This window comes from Chanodichthys erythropterus, chromosome 17 (genome assembly GCF_024489055.1).
Source record: "Chanodichthys erythropterus isolate Z2021 chromosome 17, ASM2448905v1, whole genome shotgun sequence".
Classification (NCBI taxonomy): domain Eukaryota; kingdom Metazoa; phylum Chordata; class Actinopteri; order Cypriniformes; family Xenocyprididae; genus Chanodichthys; species Chanodichthys erythropterus.
The window spans coordinates 16,542,626-16,567,628 of record NC_090237.1 but is presented as its reverse complement, the minus strand read 5'-3'; the positions used below and the strand labels follow the sequence as shown (position 1 = coordinate 16,567,628).

Below are 25,003 nucleotides of genomic sequence, written 5' to 3'. Positions count from 1 at the left end.
GTCTAACTTACAGCCGTCTGAGCAACGTACATCTGTTCTATTGTCTTGCCTGCACAGATCATAAGGCAAGTTGTTAACCCTAGTGTATACTATGAGTCACGAGGGTCAGGTGATTCACAGTTATGACTGACTAGAGGCAAATCTTTTGGCGTGACCCTCCTGCATGGCTGGTCTGGAAAAAGACAATGAATCCATGTGGAAGGAGTAAGCACCAAGGATTGAGGTTGGTTTCAGTATGTCTCTGTTCACTTCAGATCACACACATTAGTATGCAGACCACACACAAACACACAAAATGTGGTATGTGGAAAGATGCAGGCTTCAGTGATTACAGACGGGAGTATAGTAGGGCAGGTAGCGGTGGTGTGACATTTCCTCTTTCCTGGGAGTGTTACTGATCCGTTTCTAGTTCAATCCTGCATACTGCAAGCTATTACAATGCTGAATTAGCAAGTTTGTGTGACTAATCGTAAAGAGAGAGAGATAGAGAGAGACACAGCTGTTCATATCTATCAGAGGAGGTGTTTTAATGGTGCTGCTCTATACGCCAAGAAAAACCTGGAGTAGCTCTTCATCCTTTGTCTCAACAGCTCTGATTGTTTAAATTACAGCTCGACTTCTCCTGATTTTAGTGCTGTCTACTTTCATTGACAACAATGAGCCTCATTCATGTTTAATATCCCTCTGTGAGTGAGCAGCTATATTTTGTTCTCCACAACTCTATTTGATTTAGGATTCGTAAAGAAAGCATTATTAAATTTAGGGCTTCAGAGTAAGAAAAGCACAAAAAGATTGACTGGCAGCTGTTGAAGTAAAAGTCGCACTACCCACTGACTGACGGTTTAAATTTTAAAGGCAGAGTGAAATTCAAAAGTCTGAGCTGGGATTCAAAATGGAAGTTAAACATGGAAATAAACAGAAGGATTTATGATTTTGCAAAATGTAAAACAAAATGTTGTGATGTAAAATGAATAAAGTATATTTGGCACAATTTCTAGGTCACTAATAAAATAAGATACTTTTTGACACTGATCATGTGACTCTTTGTACAAACGGTCAGATGTTCTTTGGATCATATCAAATCATATTGTATTATATAATCATCAGGTTTTACAAAAACGTCATGCAGCTTGAGTGCTGCGGTCATTAAAGCAAAAGTGAGACAAACCAAATACTAAGACATTCTGAAATACATGCTAAATTCATGCTAATCATTAAAATAAATAAAGAAAGAAATTATTGCAAAATGTAAAACCAAAATGATATGATGTGAAATAAATAAATAAACTGATTTTGTACAATTAAAGTAAATTTGTGAAATAAGCAAAGCAATTCAGATTGATATAGATCAAAATAAACATCTATTATTGTTGGAGTTTAATTGTGTTAAAAAATGTCTGCCATCTTTTAATGTGTTAAATGGTCCCTTTTTTAACAGAGAATACATCATCTGCTACCAGCCAAGAACATATGGAAAGATGAAACTGACAGACACACTAATTATGCATGTATATAGAAACTTAATTACAAAAGTTGGAAAATATTAAACACACTTTTTAATAAGATATAAAAGATATATCAGGGAAAGAAAAACAATATATCAGGGAAGTGCTCAAATGTAAACAAAAAGTTTTGCTCTTTCAATAAGTATTCAGTGCATGTTTTGCAGGAGGAATGCCCTCGTGAGGACACAATTATTTCACATTTGCCTATACCTGTGAATTATGATAATACCTGCAACCTCTGAATAAACCCCCATGGTTAAGGGAACATTATTCAAGTTGTGAAGCTAAAGGACAGCTGTGAAAATTAAAACTAAAGAGCATTGCAAAAATGTTAAGTCTAAAGAAAGAAAAGCCTACAACACAGCTCCTAGCATATCTATATTATTCATCTGAAATTAATTGGTTAAACTAGGGTTTTCTTTACCCTGAATAAATGTCATCCAGGGTTATTTGGTTTCATGGTTACAACTAGGGATGAGTGATATGATGATTTTAAATCGTGAATGATTAAATTGTCTCCACAACCTGCCTTTAAAGAGAGATTGAACATAGTACTTTGCTACAGTGCACAATCTATCAGCTGCAAGTCTGGTGCACCCATCCCAACATACTGTTCAATGCAACGTACATTCACATCACATGTTTAGCAAGGCAGCGGTAGGGTTACACTCACATGACATTGCAATTGACCCTTCGCAAAGACCCGCCCCCCTTAGTTACTGTTGCTTTGTTCGACAAGCCATGGCACTGTCAAGCCACACACAGTGAAAAATACATCACAGGGCAAAGAGGACACTGACAACATGTCGACAGACAAGACAGAGCAGGTTACTTATGATATTAAACAAAGTCCCAGCTTTCAAATTGTGCAATTTTTTTAAAGAAAGCAAAGTTTTGTAGCTCTTTAATGTGTTGTGACAGACTGCTGTAGCGATTGTGAACTGATTATCTCTTCCAACTTGTTAATTTATAACATCAAATAAACATGAATGGACATGAGAAAGAATGTTGTTTAAAATGTGGAAAGACGCCATTACACACCATTTTTCAAGTTCAAGTCCACCGAGGTTAATCTTCTAACTCCCGACTGCTTTGTAGGACAAAATGACGGATTCAGCGTTATGATTGGTTAGATCGCTTGTCAATCAAACTCCCAGCGAAGGGTCAATTCTTCGCCAACGCAAAAGTTTATTATGTGCATGCATTATAAAGCCCTGCCAGTCAAACTTTTTATTTGCACTCTTTTCTCAGCGTATGCACCCGATGCGCATGCACACCTAAATCCTGTCACACAGCATGTGAGTACTGAACTAAGTTCTCTTTCACTACTTATTGTGGTTAAACTATCAAATACACACAAGGTTTACATAAACAGTCATTTCTATCTTAAAGGGATAGTTCACCCAAAAATGAAAATTTGATGTTTATCTGCTTACCCCCAGTGCATCCAAGATGTAGGTGACTTTTTTTCTCCAGTCGAACGCAAATTATGATTTTTAACTGCAACCGCTGCCGTCTGTCAGTCAAATAATAGCAGTAGATGGGAACTTCAACTATAACAGTAAATAAAACTTGCTTAGACAAATCAAAATGAAACCCTGCGGCTCCTGACGGCACATTGATGTCCTAAGAGACGAAACGATCGGTTTGTGCGAGAAACCGAACATTATTTATATCATTTTTACCTCTATTACACCACTATGTCCAACTTCGTTCAGCTTCCTGCTAGTGAGGTCAAAAAACGCGTTCTGAAGATGGAAGTGATGTCTCGCCCATATACTTCAATGAGCGCGAGACATCACTTCCGTTGTCAGAGCGCGATCTGACCTCACTAGCCGGAAGCTGAACGGAGTTGGACATAGTGGTCTATTAGAGGTAAAAAATGATATAAATACTGTTCGGTTTCTCGCACAAACCGATCGTTTCATGTCTTAGGACATCAATGTGCCGTCACGAGCCGCAGGGTTTAATTTGGATTTGTCTATGGAAGTTTTTTCGACTCTTATTGTTCAAGTTCCCAATCACTGCTATTATTTGACTGACAGACGGCAGCGGTTGCAGTTAAAAATCATAATTTGCGTTCGACTGAAGAAAAAAAGTCATCTACATCTTGGATGCCCTGGGGGTAAGCAGATAAACATCAAATTTTCATTTTTGGGTGAACTATCCCTTTAAGTGAATAGTTTGGATGTGGTATCAGTATATTATGATATGCATGGGCGTCTGCGTATCAGATCTGCACATTCATTATTAAAGTGACAGCAGCCAACGTACTGCCGTCTGTGTCATTAATGAACGTCACTAATAAAGAGAAAATCACTCACTGCTCATGACTGAATAACTTCAGTGGCTTTAATAAGAATCAATGTATATTTAATTCATACAGTGAAGTCTAAGTAGTGTTTTATTTTTACATGTATTCAATTTCTTATTTGAATGCTACTGTTAAAATAGATCGATAGATATATACCTATTGTGGTTGAAAAAAATAAAGCACTGTTTATCTCATTTGTACCTTATATTGTACTTGTCCTATTATTTGTCATTTGCTTCAATGTTCTTATTTTTAATAACAAAGATAAAATAATTAAATAAAATAAAGTGAAAAAAAAAAAAAAAGATTGGCCTAACTTTGGCCTATGCAGTTTGTCATTGTTTTTCTTTTTTCTTTTATTGCCTTTTTTTTTTTTTGAAATTAGTTTGGCTGTGTTGCTTAGTGACTTGCAAAATAGTCTTAAAATCCAACATGAAAAAGAATTGTGCTAAGATTGTGGATCGTGATCCTGCCTGAAAAAAGAAAAAGAAAAAGGGATATGATATTTTTGCCATATTGCCCACCCCTATTTCCAGCTATTCATACTTTATCCTGGGTTAGTAATTAATTTCCGGGTTTTAAGGTTGTGAGATTTGACACTGTATAATTGTAAACCCAGGTTAATGTTGTTATTTGCATATTCATGAGGTTAACAGCATTGACTGGACAAATAGAGCATACAACTTGTTTTGTAACTGCTTGTTCATCTGCAGAAATGCAAGGGCGTATACATTTAAATGTATCAAAATCAAAATTTAATATATTATTTAATTGAATATATGCTGTAATATAAATATATGTTATATATTAAAATATATAAAAATAATATAAATAAAAAAAGCAAATGTATAAATAAAATTATTCAACAAAATATACACAAATATTATACATTTCTTTAGGTATAATGTATGCAAATTATAAACTACACTGAATGTAAAACTACTGAGTGTACCTCTGAAATTATATAATATATATAAAAACTTACTAGTTTCTCCTGTCTCGTATTCACTGTCTCGGAGCAGCTCAAATATGTCCACCTCCAGTTTGCCTGTGGTAGAACGGTTGCTGGAACGATTGATGCTTTCTTTCGCCAGAGTGATGGCCAATCGCTCCCCGCGGCTACACTCCATCGGGTCATCAAGAATGGCAGCTGAGACACAGTTCAAGGAGACAGAGAAAGACCCAGAAAGTGAGAAAAGCAAATATTCTGACAAATAGAACTGTGACAAAAGAGATTAAGAAGTCCTCAAGAAGCAACAGTAACCATTCAACACAATGAGAATTCATGGGAATGCAGGAACAAGTGTGTCTGGGTCGTCTTGTGCGCATAATAAAAGCACATTCTCCGCTTCGCTTACAGTAGACAAGATTAATGCTGTTCTTGGACAGGTTTGTTACCAGACTGACACAAGTGCTTCATGCAGCTGTTTTGTTTGCGTAGCATATATAATGATTCTATCAGAACGTTGCAAAGTAAATAGACAATATCTTTGCACTATGTTTACAGTCACTGGCTGCTTAGTGCTATTAGTGTACGTAGGCCCACTTTTGTGAAGACATATCATGTTCAATCGGCTTTAAATATAACTAGTCGATGGTGAGTTGATTTAAAGCTTAGCATCAATATATGCCACAGTCAGTATCTGACGCTCAGGGATATTAAAATCTACAGTATGTAAAGCAAATACCATTTACATTTTTATCACCTTAATATTTGACGTGAGAAAAGCCTAATGTCTGACACAGGTTCAATAACAGAAGTCCTGCGTTTTTAGAAAACTACAAAAAGAAAGCTTTATGCAAGTTCCTGACATCACATCAACACAACTATAGGTGAGTGTCTGTTACTTTTGATGAATGTCAACCTATTTTCAAACTATCCTTGTGATATTTCTGTTACCTGTCAGACAGGCATATTGAAATATTTCATATTTTGCCACCATTCTTTAAGCTAACACATAATTAGCTCTCCAGTGACTCTGATTTTGTGACATGACTCACGTTGCTTTATTTACACTGTAGCACGGAAACTGTGCACGATTATGAAGATTTTTTTTAATACCAGTTGTGAAACCCTGACAAGAATAGTATGCTAGAAGAGTTCTTGTTCATAAATATTGCTGTGGAAGTAAGCACAAAACTCTTAATCTTGAAAAAAATCAACATAATGCATAAATGAAACTGCTGTGATTCAGAATGCTTTAATGATTTAATTCAAACAAGACCAAATCAGCCATGAGAGTCCTCCTATTAAAAAAAGCCATTATAAATAACAATCCACTTAAGACTGCCATAAATATCAAGATGTTTGTTTAGAGATAGTAAATGGAGATCCGTGGTATGTTGTAAATGAGATTAAATGTATTCGCTTGCGGCTGAACAGTGACAACAGTTAAGACACACACTGCAATTTTAATGTGCTTTTGGGTAAAAAGCAATTAAATTACTATATACAGGGGTCCAATTTAAGCTAATGCGTTTTGCAAGGAGAAAACACAGATTTTTGTCTTTCTCACAAATTCACAGGGGCTATTTTGAAAAAAAGTAATTATCAATTAATGTACTGTCACATTTGGGGCAAAGCCACATTCATTATAGACATTTTCCCATCTATAATACCTGTCATGGTGAATGTCCACGGGAAATGCATTACTATACAGCATACATTCATTTGCATTAAAATAGTCATTCTACACAAAAAAAGGAAAAAATTGCAAGAAAAGATGGTAATTTTTTTACTGGCCTTCATACAGAACATTGTCCATCTCCAGCACTAAGCTAAATCATCTTCCCACACCAACTCTTCTCTGTCACAGCCGATAGCAAAAGGCTGTTCCCACAACACAAGTGAAGAAAGCTCAAACTGGGCAATTCTCCCAGCATTTACCCCCAAATCTCACAACAAAGAGCGCCAAATGGAAACACTGGCCCCGCGCTGAGCCCAGGGGTTCTGTTCTTGTCCCCAATCCGTGGTCACAAATGTAGATGTCAAAGCAAGAAACTGGAATTGCCAGAGCTAAATGGAATCCTAGCGCAGAGTAAAAATATCAGAGAGAGAGATCTGTTGCGGGGCAATGACATTTTAAAGGCATTAAGGTATGAGACTTGGAGCAGTGTGGAGGTCCGTTGCATCCAAGGTTCTATTCAATCTTCCAGACTTGGCTCAGCTGCTGACCCTTTTAGAGGAATCGATGGTGAGCAGCAGCGCGTGCCGGGGCATGAAACGGATTGTGTAATGTACGTGGATACCAGGGCTGATGGTTATGGTATGAGCAGCACTGTCCTTGTCTTAGGGTGTGTCCACACTTGTAGTTTGGTTCTCTTGGTTATTTTGGTCCGGATCAAAAAAAGAAAATAATTTAGTTCTGAGGCCAGTTGCATAAACTTAGTCACTCTATTAAGACTGTGCCTTAAGAACTAGTTTGACCAAATTGCAGTTAACCAAGAGGTAATCAATGTTATTTTTTCAATTCAAATTACACCAATCTACCTTTTTATGTAACAGACTTAAAAAAATTAGGACCACTCTGCATGAAAAACATTAGTGTCTTAACTCTTAAGACTAGTCTAAGTGGTTTATGCAACCAGACCCTGGTTCTCTTAGCATTCACACTGTCATTCTTAAGACTGTGAACCTAAAGATTAAAAAAAAAACACAAAAAAAAAAACACAAAAAAAAAAAAAACAATGCTGTGTTCTGGGCTAAATGCGCTCCTTGTATGTGTGTACATATGATGGCATTTTGACCAGCTGAGAACTCGTGAAGAGTTTATAAAATGTGTAAAGGAATCAAAACAGCAGCAGGAATTCCTCCGTTGCACACAAACAAAGATCTGCTGCTTTTTTTCTTCTTCTTTTTTTTTTTTTTTACTTTTTGGGAGTAAGACAGAAAATTAAACTAAAAATTGAGAAATTGGATATGTTGCAGGCCAGACTAAAACCTGTTTTTTCCAATATGAGCACCACAACTCAAAAAAGCCCTAAGCTTTTGGGCTTTTTGGCCTTTGACTGATAGGTAAGTAAAGCTAGACAGTAAACATCATGTAAAAGATCATGGAACTAATTATGGCACAGAGCAGACTGAAATCTATAAATCAAAACATCAGAACCTCAGTTAAATGACATTTGATTTGAAAGTAAATTAAGTGAGACAAAAAATGGCAGTGTTACAGAATGGACAATTGGATATGACGCAGGTCGATTCAAACCTGTAGCCCCCAAAAAAGCACCCCAGTTCCTAAAAGACAGAAACTTTTGGATGTTTTGACTGTTATTTGATAGGTAAATGAAGCAAGACAGGAAATGGAGACATTAAAGATTGGACAATTGCATATAGCACAGGCTGGATTTAAACCTGTCCCCGAACATGAACACCAAAACTTTCAAATGGCATTAGCTTAGAGTTTTCTGGTCATTAGCATTAGAGTTTTCTGGTCTTTATTTCATAGGTAAATAAAGCGAGACCATTTGATTCAACACAGGTCAGATTCATGTGTACTCTGTTTTTTAAGTTAGATTCTCTTGCACTATATTTCCTCTATCTATCTATTAACCTTTGAAGCTCACAAACCACTACGTATCCTGCAGGCTATAGAAACACTGAAACAAACCATTAGATGTTACAGTACATGAGGGTTTATAGTATGTCCCAAAGGCCCGTTCAACACTACATTGCCACCATAATAAAACCACTAAACTCTCAAAATCACCTTGTGCTGCTGTTCCCCTAGGATCGTTGGCTAACAGAAGTCAAACAGACCAGCCATGGAGGATGGAGGTACTGTGAGGAGAGAGGAACTCATCACTCAAATGGGTCGTCCACTATACAAGTGCCTATTAAATAAGCGCCATCACACACTTAATCAACCAGAGTGACTGAATGCAGATAAAATGGACAGTTGCATCACCTTTAAACACACTAACTACCATTTAATATGCTTTTCCATTTAAACGGCTAGATCCAAATGAAGCTTGAACAGCATCAAAGCAGCAATCTTGATTGTGACATTTATACAGCCATTATACAAGACTGATTATCAATGAACAAACTGTCAACAGTAATGATATTAAAGCGTACTCATTAACTTTTAACAAACATAAAAGAGCTTCATGTTGTACATGATGTGGCTATAGGAGGTATTGCTAGTATATCTTGTCAGAATGCTGGATTTAAATGCATGTTTTTTTGTGTTAATTATGTGCAGAAGACTTTAAAGTATTTACTGTTTTACCTTTTAAGGTATTTTCACAAAATATTCTGGTGGAATTGATTTGTACATAAAATTATGTGATTAACATCGAGAGATGATTAATGTATAACTATTTTCCATCTTTTAGGCCAGTGAAGAATAAAAAATGTGTTCAGGTTGCTTTATCAATACTAGGACTGTCAAATGATTAATCGTGATTAATCGCATACAGAATAAAAGTTTGAGTTTGCATAATATATGTGCGAGTACTGTGTGTAATTAATATGTATATATAAATACACACAAATTAATGTATATATTTAAGAGAAATATGTTATGTACAAAATATTTTTATTTATTCATAATATAAATGATATAAATATAACTAAATACATATACTTGCTAATATTTCTTAAATATATACATAAATGTGTTTGGATTTATATATACATATTAATTACACACAGTACACCCACAAATATTAGGCAAACTCAAACTTTTATTTTGTATGCAATTAATCGCAATTAATCATTTGACAGCCTATAACCAATGCATTTTTAATTAGGAAAAACAAACAAAAAATATTTAATTACACCAACAGCATGGTTTGCTAAACTACCAATGTTAACAGACGTTTGCCACAAATGATACAGTCATGGAAAAAAGTTTGATGGTTGATGCCGATATCTTATAGAGCAGGGTGGCCGATGGCTGATATATATAACTTATATAGACAGTTAGATATATAATATAAAGACAGTTACTTGCCACCACCTACTTTACTGTTAGGTACATTCAACAGGTTAAAATCAAATTCAAAATTCAAATTCAAGCCTATTTCTGATTTGCACAGCTTTTAAAGGCAGTAACTAACAATAACGCTAAGATATGTTTGTCCTTTAGGAGAGGAGTTTTACGGTGTGAGAATAAGATGTACTGTCATAAGTCTTAGCTTATCTATACTTTGGCTGTCTGAGCACACAACCTCCTGAAAGCCCAATGACACTGCATAAGGCTGCTTACATTGGGTTGACAAGTGATTAAAATTTGTATGATCTAATTAATTACATGATCAAATTTGGCTGAGAAATTAGCCCAAAAAGATCATTCAAAGTCATTTTTGTGTTAAATGAGAAAGCATCAAATATTTTGATTCAACAGAGAATTTATTACACACACTTTTAGGCTACAATGGCCATGATTCTTTTTAGAAGCTGCAACTGATTTATTCAGGAATGGCTCTCTTTATGAATGGGCCTTTGAATCATTGGTTAACCTGATTGATTTGCTCAAAATGCGGATTCAGTCAGAAATGAAATACCGCTGTGGTATTTCTGTACTGTGGTACTGCAGTTTTCCTCTGGCATTATAGGTAATATTTTTTTGGAAGTTAGCAAAAACATACAATATTGTGTCTAAAATATAACACAATATTAACTTCTTATTTATTGAACTGTTGTATAAAATCAATATCACATTTGCATACGGGCTATTCAGGACAAAAACAGCACTCTTTTTTGCCCCAATATCTTGAAATTTAGGGGCATTATAACCGCATTCTATAGGCTACATAATGCAGTGAGTTGTTGCTCTGCTTCATGTTCGTCACCAATAAAATGTGTTAAATCATTTTATTCAAATTTTTTTTTTATTTCCATAACTAATTAATTAAATTAACATTATTAAACCGATAGCCTTAGTATCTACATATAAGATTTGAACATCTCAGATCTGCTCTTCACTTTACTTCACCAAGACTGAAAGAGGATATAACTACAGCAAAAATAAAGACCAGTTAGATAATGCACTTCAGAGACTAACATCACGGTTTTACAGAGGGATCTGCACTGTCAAATGATGAATAGTGAGTCTTAAAATGCTTTCTAAAGGTTGTTTGACTTTACTATTGACTGGCCTTTTACCCTTGTCACTGATGGGAATAGACTAGATATTAGTATTCCACCTCTCTGTTCCTTTATATGAAATATGTTTAAATCTGATTTAAATTCAGTTTGCTATCAAGCTGGGACAAAAGTGATTTCAAGGTTATCAATAATGTTTAATGGTCCACATTCCTCTCCATCTGGAAAGGCTTGATTGTTTGTATAAAAATAGGCTGGTGAAGGTCTCATTCACATGTGATTCTGCATGGATCTTCTCTGCACTGAGGCTTTTTAAACGGATATATCATCTATCTTTGAATGGGAATGATCTGTCTCGTAAATCAACTTTTAATTACAGATTCTAATTAAATTTTTATTTTCACCACAGCAAGTCTCGTCTAATTCTAGCAATGACGCTAATTAGCGGAGCTCCTGGACAAGCCATTGACGACAGTATCCATCGCTGAAGGGTGTAAGGTCCCAGTAAATCAAAACGCTTATTGCTTTATGGACATCACAGTCACTTGTCTTTTTGTGTCTGTGGGGAAAAAGTCATTTTTACTCCTTTTAAGAGGTCTTTTTTGTTGTAATTGGCAAGGGAATTAGAGAAATTACATGTGGTAAATGAGTAACACCTGGTTGGGCATTAAAATAAATTGTTTTCAAAGCCTCTGCACACAAAGCCTTTGAAAGAAATAACACTACATGATCCAAAGCAACGAGTGTCAAATGAACTATTCACATTATTGCAAACAGCACGACCACAAGAGTAGGAGTGCCTTTCATACAACATGAATGAGTTAAAATGGTTCAGAAATTTCCATTACATTTCCATTAATCTTCATTTAGAATAAACAAAATGTGTACAATTATTCACATATTGTATGCGATTAAATATGTAAATTAAAACAGGCATTTAAATATGTAATGTAAATGTCATGTATGGTAAGGTAATCATTGAAGAAATCAGAAACGCTAATGCATGCTAATTTCATATCTGAATAATTAAATATTTTCACACTTTTTGCATAATTTGACAGAATTGCAGCTTGACAGGAAATAACTCACAATTAAAATACTCTGTGATATTCAATTTGATTTTTTCTAATATTTTCTTCACATTCATTTTTCATCTCAAGTATGCACTTTACTGACATTCCTGTTTCTTTGGTAATCAAGTACACTAAAAATGGATTTAAAGCATTTATCATTTGTAAAAATATATATAAATCACTTTCACACAATATTGAAATGTTTACACTTGATTTCACTTTTCGTTTCGATTATAATAGCTAAATATAATAGTTTAAAACTTATAGGCACTGTTGCCTTGAACCGAGCCCGAGCACAATTGTCCCCACTCCCCCGTTGACACTCAAATTGATTACATGAATTGATAAGTGTAATATCAAAGCAGTAGTAAAGATGTTTGCCATCATAATGATGACAGTAGCGTAAACAAAAGTAGTAACTGTTCCGTGCTCTGGCACGGTTAGTGCACACACTGCATGCGAACCGCGCTTGAGCCCAACCGAACCGCACTCTGGCCCACCTCTTCCAAGCGGGCCAGGGCCGGCTAAATGAACCGTGCCTGGGCACGGAATGGAGCAATCACACTTGTCAAACGAACCGGGCTTTGGGGGTCAAACGCGCTCGGGCATGGTTCAGAGCGCCTAGTGTGAGTACACCCTTAGGCTAATATTTTTCATGATAAAGCAAAAAATAAAATATACACAAAAAGTTTTAATATGTTTAAATCCTTATAACAAAAATACAAGTTAAAATCTGTTTTAATAAAATCAACTCCTGGTACATATAAGTGCCTGTAGTAAAAGAAAACCCAAAATGTTAAATATTTAGGTCTTGATTTAATTTTTTTCTTTATTTAAATAATTATTTCAACCAAATGTATAAAAGTGCAGCATGTCTTGTAATGTTCACTTAAGATAAATGTGGAAAAACTAGGCTGTTATGTGCAGTCTGCATTATTTAACATTTGCTAGGCCACAGACTCACAGTTACAGGTATAAGACTTTATCCTGGAGCACTGGCTATAATCTTTCAGCTGAAAGAATCTGCAATTTAAGTTTTATGTGGCTATTACTGTAGAGCATGGCATACACTTGAGCTCTTTTTTTTTTTTTAGAGGAATGCTAAATAAGGAGGAAAAGGGTAAAAAAAAGTTTCTCTCTCATTGATCATGACCAGTGATCTATGTGTTTGAGTGTGTTTGCGCTTACATTGGAATCTGTGTTCAGCTGTAATAGTTGTATGTGAGTGTGAATGTGTGTATTCACTAAGGGAGGCCATTAGAGACAGGGGAATAATGATGGTATTAATGGCACCAATTGCTCATCCTGCCTGCCATTGGAGTGCAGCCCTTGGGATGCGTGTGCAGGGATAATTGTTTACATCTTCACTTGCCTGTTTTTTATCCCTTTTCACACACTTTATCACTATAGAGGAGGAGGAGAGACATACAATGCCCAGGATCTGCCTCTGCTCCATCCCGTGACACTTTCCACCTGCTACAGGAAACAGTTAATACTGTATTTAAAAAGTTACTGTTTTTTAAAAAGTTAAGTTTATTGTTCAAGAGGATGTTTCACTCAGAATGCGTCACGATAGAGAAGAAAAGAAAATATGTTTCAAGCTGACTTTAACATGCTTTAAGTAATAATTCAAAACAAATAAACAAATTACAAGAAATGGAAGAAAACTTGTTTTCGCCAACTGAACATATTGAATCTGTGCTTGCCAGGTCGTGGAATGTCTGAAAAGTGACATACTGTAAGCTGGTAATTGCCTGCATAGGTCGGCATCTTTCTTAAACTGTTTGTTCTCAGTTGATATTGCTCATTGAAGCTTACTGTATTATGTAGAAGAGTATTGTGAGAAAAAGATCGAGTGAACAAGTTTATTACCTGCATTCAGATTTAGCATTTTCCTACAGGTCAGTCCTATGTTCATGATAAAAAATCTGTTTAAATGTCCAATGTATTATCTTGTCCTTTTAACAGTTAAGAGGTTTTCCTGTGACTAACAGCACTAGTCAAAGCATTTGTCAGTTGCGTCTTGTTCCGTGTTCACAACAATTCAGTCTTTTCAATGTAAAAGTCTCCGCTACTGACTGACACACATGAAGTCTTTGCCGCCATCTAATGGCGTAATAATGAAACTTCTGTTGCTGTTCACGATCAGTGACTATTTTTTCCGGCGGGAGCAAAGTTGCATTGATACATATTTTTGGCTTTAATATTTGTATTGTGTGGTAACCATTTTATAAAAGCAATAAGGTACTTGAGGCTAGTGCTGTATCGTGCTAGTTCTATATCATGCTGGTGCTTCGCGTCTTGCCTAACAATGCCCTTCATTCATGACTTATTCACAATACAGCACTAGCCTTGAGTACCTTATTTCTTACGCATAATACTTTCATGTTTAACAGATTATTACATTTTTTGTGATAAAGTAAATTTACAAGCTGTTTAATTCATAAAATTGAATTAAAATGAAAAAATTAACCAAATTAATTTAAAAATATTTCCATAAAATTAACCCATTATGGAACCCCTAAAAGGTTCTATATATAAAGTGCTAGACAGAACCCATTACAGTTCTATATAGAAGAGAGAGTGCATGATTATTAGAAATAATTAGAAATAATACATTAGATTAACTGCTCTTTGAGTTTGACCTTTTTTGACCTAGCTAACTTGAATCTCCAATCTCGAAGACTTATTAAAGCTACTAACATTATCCAACCAAAAAAGTGAATATTCAGATTAATGGTTGATCATTAAGGGATTTGGCAAGAAGTGGATTTGATTGCGTTCTATAGAGTTAAAAATATTTGCAGAATTTTTTGTAGAAAAGGTACAATGCCATCTTGAATGCACCTGACGCTGTAATTATGACTTTCCAACTCATAAATACGAACTCCCCAGGACGACTTGATAGTGTAAAAAGTGATAGTGACCATTTGATAGTGTAGAAAGTATTCATTATTATTATTATTTTATTTTTTTTTTTTTTTTGCTGTCGATGTACCTGTACATATCCTTTACTAACACAATCACTTAAGTCACTGCTCTGAGTGCTTGTCGTCATTCTCACTGGTGTTTTTCTGAATAACATAAAACACAATAATTAAAGATCGGTCCCTTACTTGGTTATGACATTCCCTCCTGCGATGAAGTGTCTAAAACATGTCAGGGGAAAGCAGCATGCCCAGACTAACGATGAAGACTTGCGCTCTTTCTTATTTTCTGCTCTCTGTGCTTATCTTGCCTACAGTAAACCGAAGGCTAAGCATACAAATCCCTGTTACATTGCAGAGAAAGTGCACTCCAAATAGTGCATTATCAAAGCTAAGCACCAAATCGTCCCCCCTCATCTTTTTTTTTTCACATGGAGAGTGTGATGGAGAATTGCAGTGGACTAAATTCAATTGGTTGCACATCCACTAAAGATCAGGTTGCAGTAATAGCCTCTCTAGAGTCTACATCTGACCTAGGGATTTGTTATTATGCCTGCCACCGTGCACAGTGGCACCGTAACATCACCAAAAACAAGCACACACATACTACACCATTACCATGAAGACATTCACCGGTGTTTAATGCAGAATCACACCTACCCCCACACTCTCACGGCTCCAGAGACTCTAGTTGATGATTCCAGACCAGCATAAAACAACAGACAAAATCGGATGCCAACAGAGCAAACAATACCTGACTGTACGCTGTGCGAAGATAGTGTTTATAGTGGAAATGCCGCTCTTACACTTCATTTCACACATAGATGGGAGAAGGCCGGAGCCACAAAAAAGCGAGGCAATGTGATGCAGAGACGACAGGAAAACTGCACGAGGACTCAAAAGCGATGTTGGTCTATTAGCGTACAAGCGTACGGGCCATTGAGCTCAGACTGAGACAGCAGAGTGTTGACTGATGAGTCTGTAGACTAGACGGTAATTGTGTTTAGGGTTAAAAAGGGATGTTAGAGGGCTGGTGGTGAATCCTCACTGAATCCTAATGACATTAAAGTTGGTATGTTCTATGGTGTGACATGCAGTACTCCAAAAACCTTGAACTTAATTTTTGAAAATTATTCTGAAAAAAAAAAAAAAAAAACTTGCTACAAGAAGTTACTTCTTTTTATGCATTCATAATTTCAATGAAAAATATAGTAAAAACAGCAATATTGTGAAATGTCATAAGAAGAAATGTTCCTTTAGCAGAAAATAAGCATATTAGAATAATTCCTGAAGGATCATGTGACACTGAAGACTGGAGTAATGGTGCTGAAAATTCAGCATATTAACAAGGAAAACAGTACTATTACTGTTTTTACTGTATTTTTTTAATCTAATAAATGCAGCCTTGGTGAGCATAAGAGACTTCTTTCAAAAACATGAAAAAAATAAAATAAAATATTCCAAACTTTTGACTGGTAGTGTAAATGTTAACCAAAACAACATTGCCATCTGTGAAATCTGTTAATGACTGAAATGACTTGAGATTTATGCACAATGGTATTGTTTAAGCCTCTTTTATGCAGTCCAAAGTGTTCGCATTGATTATGTGGGTTGGGTTTGAGGTTTGGGAGTTGCATTGCATTGATTTGTTCACATGGTCCAGTGATTAAAAGAGGAAGTATAACCATTCATCCCCACAGTAAGCCACAGACCCATCAGGTGGGTCTTAATGAGACTCTCACTGTCAAGGTCCCTGTTATCACCTCAAAGGCAGCGGAGCACATCTGAGCTGACCTTGTGCATTCCTTTTGCATTAGAATTCACAGTGCATTTTAGGTAGATCTGCTGCCAAAACCAATACACAGGCAGGTACAGTCACAGTGCATTATTCCACAGATAAATAAATAAATTGTGCTCTGATTTGAACTTGTACAGACATTCAAAACAAACATCCCGATGACTGTGATTCCTAAATAATTAACGGCATAGTGCCTCTTCACGCTCGAGTGCCAGGGACCATGTTTATAGAGTCAATGCCTGGCACCCACATTCTTGAATTTTGCAAGTCAATGCCTGGCACCCACATTCTTGAATTTTGCAAATCAGGTCTGCCACTCCAGTTCAACCCAAATCACAGAAGAGCAAAGAGCAAATCACAGCTTTTTAAAATGCACAGACTAAGTGCATTTTAAAAAGCTGCTTTCGAGGATACATCTCCGTTCCTGGCCACCCGCAAACGGCCATTCATCTTGACAGGGTGGAAAATAGCTTTGCTTCTCAGTGCCCCTCTTTTTTCAAAAGACACTGAACTGAGGTGCGAATAGGTAGGATGCAGGTGGGAGATCTTTTTGAACAGAACTGCCAGGTTTTTTTTTTTAAATTCATGTCCTTTACCCAGAACAACTCAGCCAACAGTAAACGGACATGTTTTAAGGTGGGTTTGACAGTGGAGAGATCTGTGCAGCTTTTCTAATACACTCCACCAGACGCTGCCAGCACAAAAGAAAGAACTGTTGAAATGCTTCCCAGTGTTTGCCATGCAAGAGGATTGAAACGCTTCCTGGCATTGTGTTTGTCTTGTCTCTCTCCCTCCAGGCTCTCCTATCCTAAACTCCTTCATTTAAGATCCACCTGAGGCTATACAGTTCTCTTGAATGATGCAATGCATTGCGTCCCACAATAATGTTTAAGGCAAAAGCGTTCTCTCCAAAATGTCTGAATATGATACATGAATAAAATATCAAGGACTCCTAGTCTAGAGATTGTTAAAAAAGGTAGAGCTGATGAAAGGGCTCATTTTATTTTAGAATAATACTTATACTCCTTTGTCAGATTGCATTAAAAGAAACATATGTTGTGGTACTGGAATTTCTTTCCATCACATTTCTCGAAAACTATAATTGCCTCAAAATGACAAAACGAATGGCATCTTTATTACTTTGGGATAAGCTGCACAATGTGCGTGTGAAATACAAATCGAAGTACTCAGTGTGGCCTCGCTTAAAAAAAAAAAAAAAGGTTTTAAGACTAATGCTTCAAAACAAAGTGAAAATATAAAATACCTGCAAAGAATTGATTTAATCCAAAACTATTCACACCAAGCCTGATGTAGTTTATTCATAATTTTGCATGTAAGCAATAAGGTATGAGAGGCTGTGCTGTATTGTGAATAAGTCACGGCTGAAGGGCGTTGTTAGGCATGACGCGAAGCCCCTTTAAAAAATGGTTACCACACAATACAAATATTTAAGCCAAATGTATCAATGCAACTTTCATGAAGTAAACTGTCACTAAAAGCCTTCCTTCCGCCGGAAAAAATAGTCCCAGATCGTGAACAGCAACAAAGTTACATTATTATGCCATTAGATGGCGGCAATGAGTGTGTCAGTCAGTAGCGAAAACTTTTACATTGAAAATACTGAACTGTTGTGAACACGGAACAAGACGCAACTGACAAATGCTTTGACTAGCCCTGCGTTCCATTCGGAAGGGCTCATCCCTATGCGATTGTGACGAGCAGGGCAGGCGAGAGCCGTGAGGGAACGGCGCGAGGCCGGTGACGCGAGTGATAATGAGTCTCTCACGGAGGAGCTCCGGAGCCATAAAAGGAGGAGCGACTACAGTGAAGGACGAGAGAGGACCAGGCCTGGACTTTATTTTATGTTTTATTATGTTTGTGTGGCCCTCGCGGACGTCTGCCGGCATTACTTTTGTTTTGTTCTTTGTTTATTTTATATTAAAGTTTGTTGAATGTTCGCCGGTTCCCACCTCCTTCTTCCCACATCTACTAACCTCGTTACAGCGATAATCCCTTCAAAGGGTTTACCCTCCGGAGTGAGAGCTTCGATGGATGAAGGGTGTAGGGGTCAAAAAAAAAACTCTTAATGAGACAATCAAGGGGGCACCTTCATCTTTTTCCCCAAGAAACCAAATACAATTCTATTTTGTAATTTTACATAATGTTCTATTTATCAAAACCAAGTCAATCTCATCAAGTTAGTGTTTTAAGCATTTCTACATTCATTCCAAAATAATAACTAAAGGCAATAATAATTTAAACAATATATTTTATTTGTGTATTGATGTCTTTCTTTTGATTGTCAACTTAGGCTATTTTGGATCATCAGTCATGCTCCGTAAACACCATCTGTCACGGACACAAATTTAATTTCACCAAGCTGATTGCACTAAAAAACCCAGCAGTCATCATGCTTTCATTCCATTTCAAGTTTGATTTTGACGTGACATAAAGCAGTGATATCTAACTCGGTGATACTTTTCAATTAGTCTTCCCATTGACACCATCACTTTCCCCCATTCATTCTCAATTACCCCCCACAAAACCCACCGCACGCCTGGGGTCTAATGGTTTTCTATGGTTTTCTATGAGTGAAAAGGGAGGCATGACTCCTGCTGTAACTTTACCTGTGGGTGTCGCTGTTGGGCAGTGTTCCTTTAGAAATACGCGTGACTTGTGCTCTTTTTAATGTCATAATTTGTGATATTTGTGTTTTTTATATGTAATATAGATTATTTTCTCATCCTATTTTTTTTTTTTTTTTTTGAGGAGGCACTGCCTCCCTTGCCGCCCCTGACATATATATATATATATATATATATATATATATATATATATATATATATATATATATATATATATATATATACAGTACCTGTAGGATTTTAGACACTGTTTGAAGGAGTTCATAAAGATTCCTTTTAAAAATCAAATCATGGATTTTTTTATTTATTTTTTTTTTGTGCTGAAGAATTGGTGTGAAAAAGCCTGTAGGCCCTAAAGTCTGTACTCTCGTCCCAGAAGTGCTGCACTCTGTGTTAAAGATAGGTGTTGAGAATAAATCATGGATAACTCGTTTCTCGTCTAGCTTAATGGCAAGAGAAAATGGAACGTGGAAATGAACCTTTTTTCAATTTTCTTCAAAGATCCCAAACAGAGACTAGGATCCATTTCTGCTCACTTTCATTTCTGGAGTGTTTAGTGGAGACTGAAGCAGAGCCCAGTTCCATCTAATGTGAACTCAGTGCTCAGCATCAGCTCTCTGACACAAGCTCTGCTGATTTATATTTTTTTAAATATACAGTATATGATTAATGAGGTAATTTAATCACACAATCAAACTACACTGGTGTATAAAACCTCAAGAGAGAACTCTTGTTTTGTCCAGTGTTGCAACTAATTTGCTTTATAGAAGAGATGACATCTTGAGAGGGAAAACTTGCATTTTAATTTTGCATTTCATCCTGGCCTATAATAATGTGTATAGTATCATATTGATATACTTTGATATGATGATTGCATTGCAAATCTATTAAAATAATCATTGATGCACAGAGTCATCTAGTAAAATTCAAATGTAATGTACATTTCAGAACAGAACAATTGTATTTTTCATGTGTTCGTATTCAAACTTCTGTTCTGATCGCATCGCGGGCAAAATACAAACAACTCTCATGTGCTGCTGTGCTGAGGGAAAACACACATGGCTCACGTGTCCAAACCTATGGTCCAAACGCAGAGGTGAATGAGCACTTTTGTGACATTTGAATTCTCCGCTGTAATGCGATCTCATGCAAACATATTTTCCATTTGTGCTGGTAGATTACAAGAAAAAAAATCCACATGCACCCAAACTTTCTGCTCTGGTCGCGTCGCAGGAAAACGCATTTTTGTGTTGTAGCACTGAGAAAACGAGCACCAACGATATGTCTCTGAATGACAAGAGACCGAGGCAAGAGAAGTGATACTTCCTCATGCATAATACCGCAATTCTAATCTTACGCATACTACAGCGCAGTGATTGGATTGAAAGAGCTTTAAGTCATGAATAAATGCAGAAACTGTTGACGTCAGCATGTTCGACCAGCCCATACTGGAGCCAGTCAGCACTCCTGATCTTGCCGGTAGTACACGATGATGTCAGATTTTGTGACATTGCTCTGACTTTGCTTTTCAAACCGGAAGACAGAAATCGCTCTGAAAAATGCAAAAATAACTAATTTCAAATTATAAAAAAAAAAAAAATGACCTTTAATGTTTTCAATGATGTGCAGCCTATACATATCTGCTCACAGCTCAAAAAATGTTCTGGGGTTTCATGACCCTTTAATGCAATATTTTCACTTTTTCCACATTAAATAGACTCAGATCAAGCAATAATTGACAGATGCAGTACTGCTGTGGACACTCTGCTGAAGACCCTAGATGTAAATGTGTTTGAGCTAGGGTTGGGCAATATACCGGTAGACACCATTAACTAGTAGAAATTTGTCAACCGATAGAGATTTTGGACTATCGTCTCTATCATGCATTCAAGTTCATGTGACATTGCTGTGCTGCGCCATCACGAAAGCAAATCAGTTGCATGCGTTTTTAAGCATTGCTGCTTAAAAACATTTTTTTTCAAACCATTGAAGCACAATAAGCAGCGAAAGAGTGCTTATTTCTGTATATATGCATATATATTCTGTATATACATTCTGTATATACATTATCTTACTCATTAGCGAGTAAGATAACAGCCTTGTTCTTGAAGCAGACAACCTTACAGTTTTGCTATTTAACTGGAATATCACACCATATTACAAGTTTGCAGATTTTTTTTGTTTGTAAATCACCTCTGATAAAAGCGATTCCTAAATGTAAATGTAAAATACAAGTAATATGGACATTTACAATAAATAATGGGAGTAGCAATGAGGCATTAGACTCCCAAACACGGCAAACTCTGAGTCTAGAAAATAATCTAAATGCCACTATATCTCCACAAGACATTTATCACCAGCGTCTCCACAAAGCAGCAGAATTTGAGGAAATGCAAGTAGGATGTTCTGATGCTACACACTACAAATAACAATCATCTTTTTCTTCAGCAAGGTCGTGACTATATACCAAAGACTACACATAATGTCATAAACTGGTGCATTACAGAAGGAGCCTGCAGATCTGTTCAAACTAGTGAAAAGAAAAAGAATTAACAGACTGAAAAACCATTATTTACTTAAAAATGTCATATAATTTTTCACAGCCTGAACATCTAAATCTCATGAATCTCTAAGTACAACTACATGAGCAAATACATGTAAAATATATCTAAACTGCAAATGAAACTTAAAGTATATATTTAATACATAAGAAGGTACATCTTAATTGTATATTTAGATTCAAATTTCAGACATTATTTTAGAAAGAAAACTTTTCCAATGGTATCTAGGAAGAAGGGATTTAGTGGTAAGTAATGTGCTACTTGAGCAATTATTTTGTGCAACTAAAATTGGTGATTTTCATTCAATTTTGGTAAAACCAGCCATTGAAGGCTGACCAGTTAGACCTAAAACTCCTGGAATCAAGGATACTAAATTACTTTTACAAGTCTACAAACATGGGCATGCTGAGAAAAGAGCTACCTGGAAAGTCTCCAGCTTAATGAAAGATTGTAATCAGAATATCTCAGCATGCTTTATTCTTTAATGACTTGTTCACAAAGATAATCTGTCTGCTAACACCGGTATGTCACTAGCTATAAAAAATGTGGTACAAATTCACTCTTATGTCAAGGCAAACTTAATAATAAGGCTTGGTAACTAACATCAAAGCCCACTGATGTATTTTGCTCTGTTCTACTCTGGAAGAGAATACATTTTATCAAAAATTCACTAATAAGGGACATTGATAAAGGATGCAATATTGTATTCTCTCTGTGGTGGGGTTGCTTGTTTGTTTGTTTGTTTGTTTGTTTGTTTGTTTTTTTGTTGTTTTGCCGTTGTGTGATCTATCAAGGTAAAAAAAAAAAAAATTTTTAAAGTGCTCTCAAGAATGCAATACTTATAAGCTGCCTATTCACTGCTTCCATCAAACAATAGACCGGAAATCAATGAAGAGTCGCACAGGGGCTGCATGGAGTTCTGACCATGTACAGAGAAAGGATTTTCAGATCCATTATGAGCTTCAAATAAGCTGAAATACTGAAATATGAAATATAATATGAAACATAACCAGATAAAATATTGAAATATGAAATGTAATGCAACAACAAAGTATGCAACTGTTGAACTGGATGTGATGTATTCTAATCAAAACTATGAGTATACAGTAAGAAATATCTTTTTTTAATTAAAACTTTTATTTTGAAAAGGCACATTAAATTGATAAAGCATGACAAAAAAACAAAACAAAAAAAACAAAACTGTATTATGGTTTCCACAAAAAAATATTAAGCAGCACAACTGTTTTCAACATTGATAATAATAATAAATGTTTCTTGAGCAGCATATCAGCATATTAGAATGATTTCTGAAGGATCACGTGACATTGAAGACTGGATAAACAGCGTTGGTGACCACAAGAAACTGTCAAAAACAAAAAAATCTTAATGACCCTAAACGTTTGAACGGAAAAATATATACAGTGGTGATCAGAATTATTGGCACCCTTGGTAAATATGATCAAAGATGACTGTAAAAATAAATCTGCATTGTTTATCCTTTTGATCTTTAATTCTTAAAATTAGCAAAAGTCTAACCTTTCATTGAAGAAAAAGAATTGAAAGTGGGGGGAAGTCACATTATGAAATAAATGTTTTTCTTCAAAACACGTTGGCCACAATTATTGGCACCCTTTTATTCAATAATTTTTGCAACCTCCTTTTGCCAAGAAAACAGCTCTCCCTCTTCTTCTATAATGTCTGATGAGTTTGGAGAACACCTGACAAGAGATCAGAGATCATTCTTTCATGTTAGTGCTTCTTCTCTTCAGTTCACTCCACTCATTTTCTTTAGGCTTCAGGTCAGGGGACTGAGATGGCCATGGCAGAAGCTTCATTTTGGGCTCAGAGAACACATTTTTGTGTTGGTTTTGATGTTTGTTTTGGATCATTGTCCTAATGGAAGATCCAACCATGGCTCATTATAGGATTTCTAGCAGAAGTGGTCAGGTTTTGAATTTTTATCTGTTGGTATTTGATAGAATCCATGATACCATGTATCTGAACAAGATGTCCAGGACCTCCAGCAGAAAAATAGGCCCACAACATTAAAGATCCAGCAGTATATTTAACCGTGTGCATGGGGTACTTTTTATCCATGTGTGCACCAAACCCATCTGGTGGGTTTGCTGCCACAAAGCTCTTTTTTTAGTTTCATCTGACCATAGAAGCTGGTCCCATTTGAAATTCCAGTCTTGACTGACAACTGAATATGCTGGAGATTGATTCTGGATAAGAGCGGAGGATTTTTCTTGAAACTCTCCCGAACAACTTGTGGGGATGTAGGTGCTGTTTGATATTTTTTTTTAGGCTTTCTGAGACTCAAGACTCAACTAATCTCTGCAATTCTCCAGTTGTGATCCTTTTAGAGTCTTTGTCCACTCAAACTTTCCTCCTCACAGTGCATTAGTATGATTTAGATACACATCCTCTTCCAGGCAGATTTGTAACATCTTTAGTTGATTGGAACTTCTTAATTATTGCCCTGATGGTGGAAATGGGGATTTTCAATGCTTTAGCTATTTTCTTACAGCCACTTTCTATTTTGTGAAGCTCAGCAATCTTTTGCTGCACATAAGAACTATAATCTTTGGTTTTACCCATTGTGATGAATGATTATGGGAATTTGGCCTTTGTGTTTCCTCATGTTTATACTCCTATGTAACAGGAAGTCATGGCTGGACAATTTCATGTTTATGATCACCCTGGTGTACTAAAAAATGTTAATATGAATGGGAATATACTTCAGAGATATTTTACTCCTAAATATTCTAGGGGTGCCAATAATTGTGGCCAACGTGTTTTGAAGAAAAAAACATTTTTTTCATAATGTGATTTCCCCTCCACTTCCAATTCTTTTCCTTCAATGAAAGGTTAGATTTTTTGCTAATTTTATTAATTAAAGAACAAAAGGATAAACAATGCAGATTTATTTTTATAGTCATCTTTGATCATATTTACCAAGGGTGCCAATAATTCTGATCACCACTGTATAAGCATATCACTGCTCCTTTACTGAAGACACAAACAGTGTGAAAAAAGTGCGAAAATTGCACAGTGAAAACCGCTGTGTACTTGTCATTGTTATGTACAAACAGAAGCTACACGAGGGAAAACTTGTTGCCATGTATT

The 25,003-nt window shown here is 36.0% G+C and overlaps 1 protein-coding gene across 1 annotated transcript in view; it reads right to left on the bottom strand.

Annotated features, from left to right (window-relative positions):
- Window positions 1-25,003, bottom strand: part of grik4 (glutamate receptor, ionotropic, kainate 4) — a 430,510-nt gene that overhangs the window by 141,402 nt on the left and 264,105 nt on the right. The window contains exon 5 of the mRNA XM_067365349.1: window positions 4,805-4,969. Within this exon, the coding sequence (XP_067221450.1) occupies window positions 4,805-4,969 (165 nt within the window). The remainder of the gene's footprint in view (window positions 1-4,804; window positions 4,970-25,003) is intronic.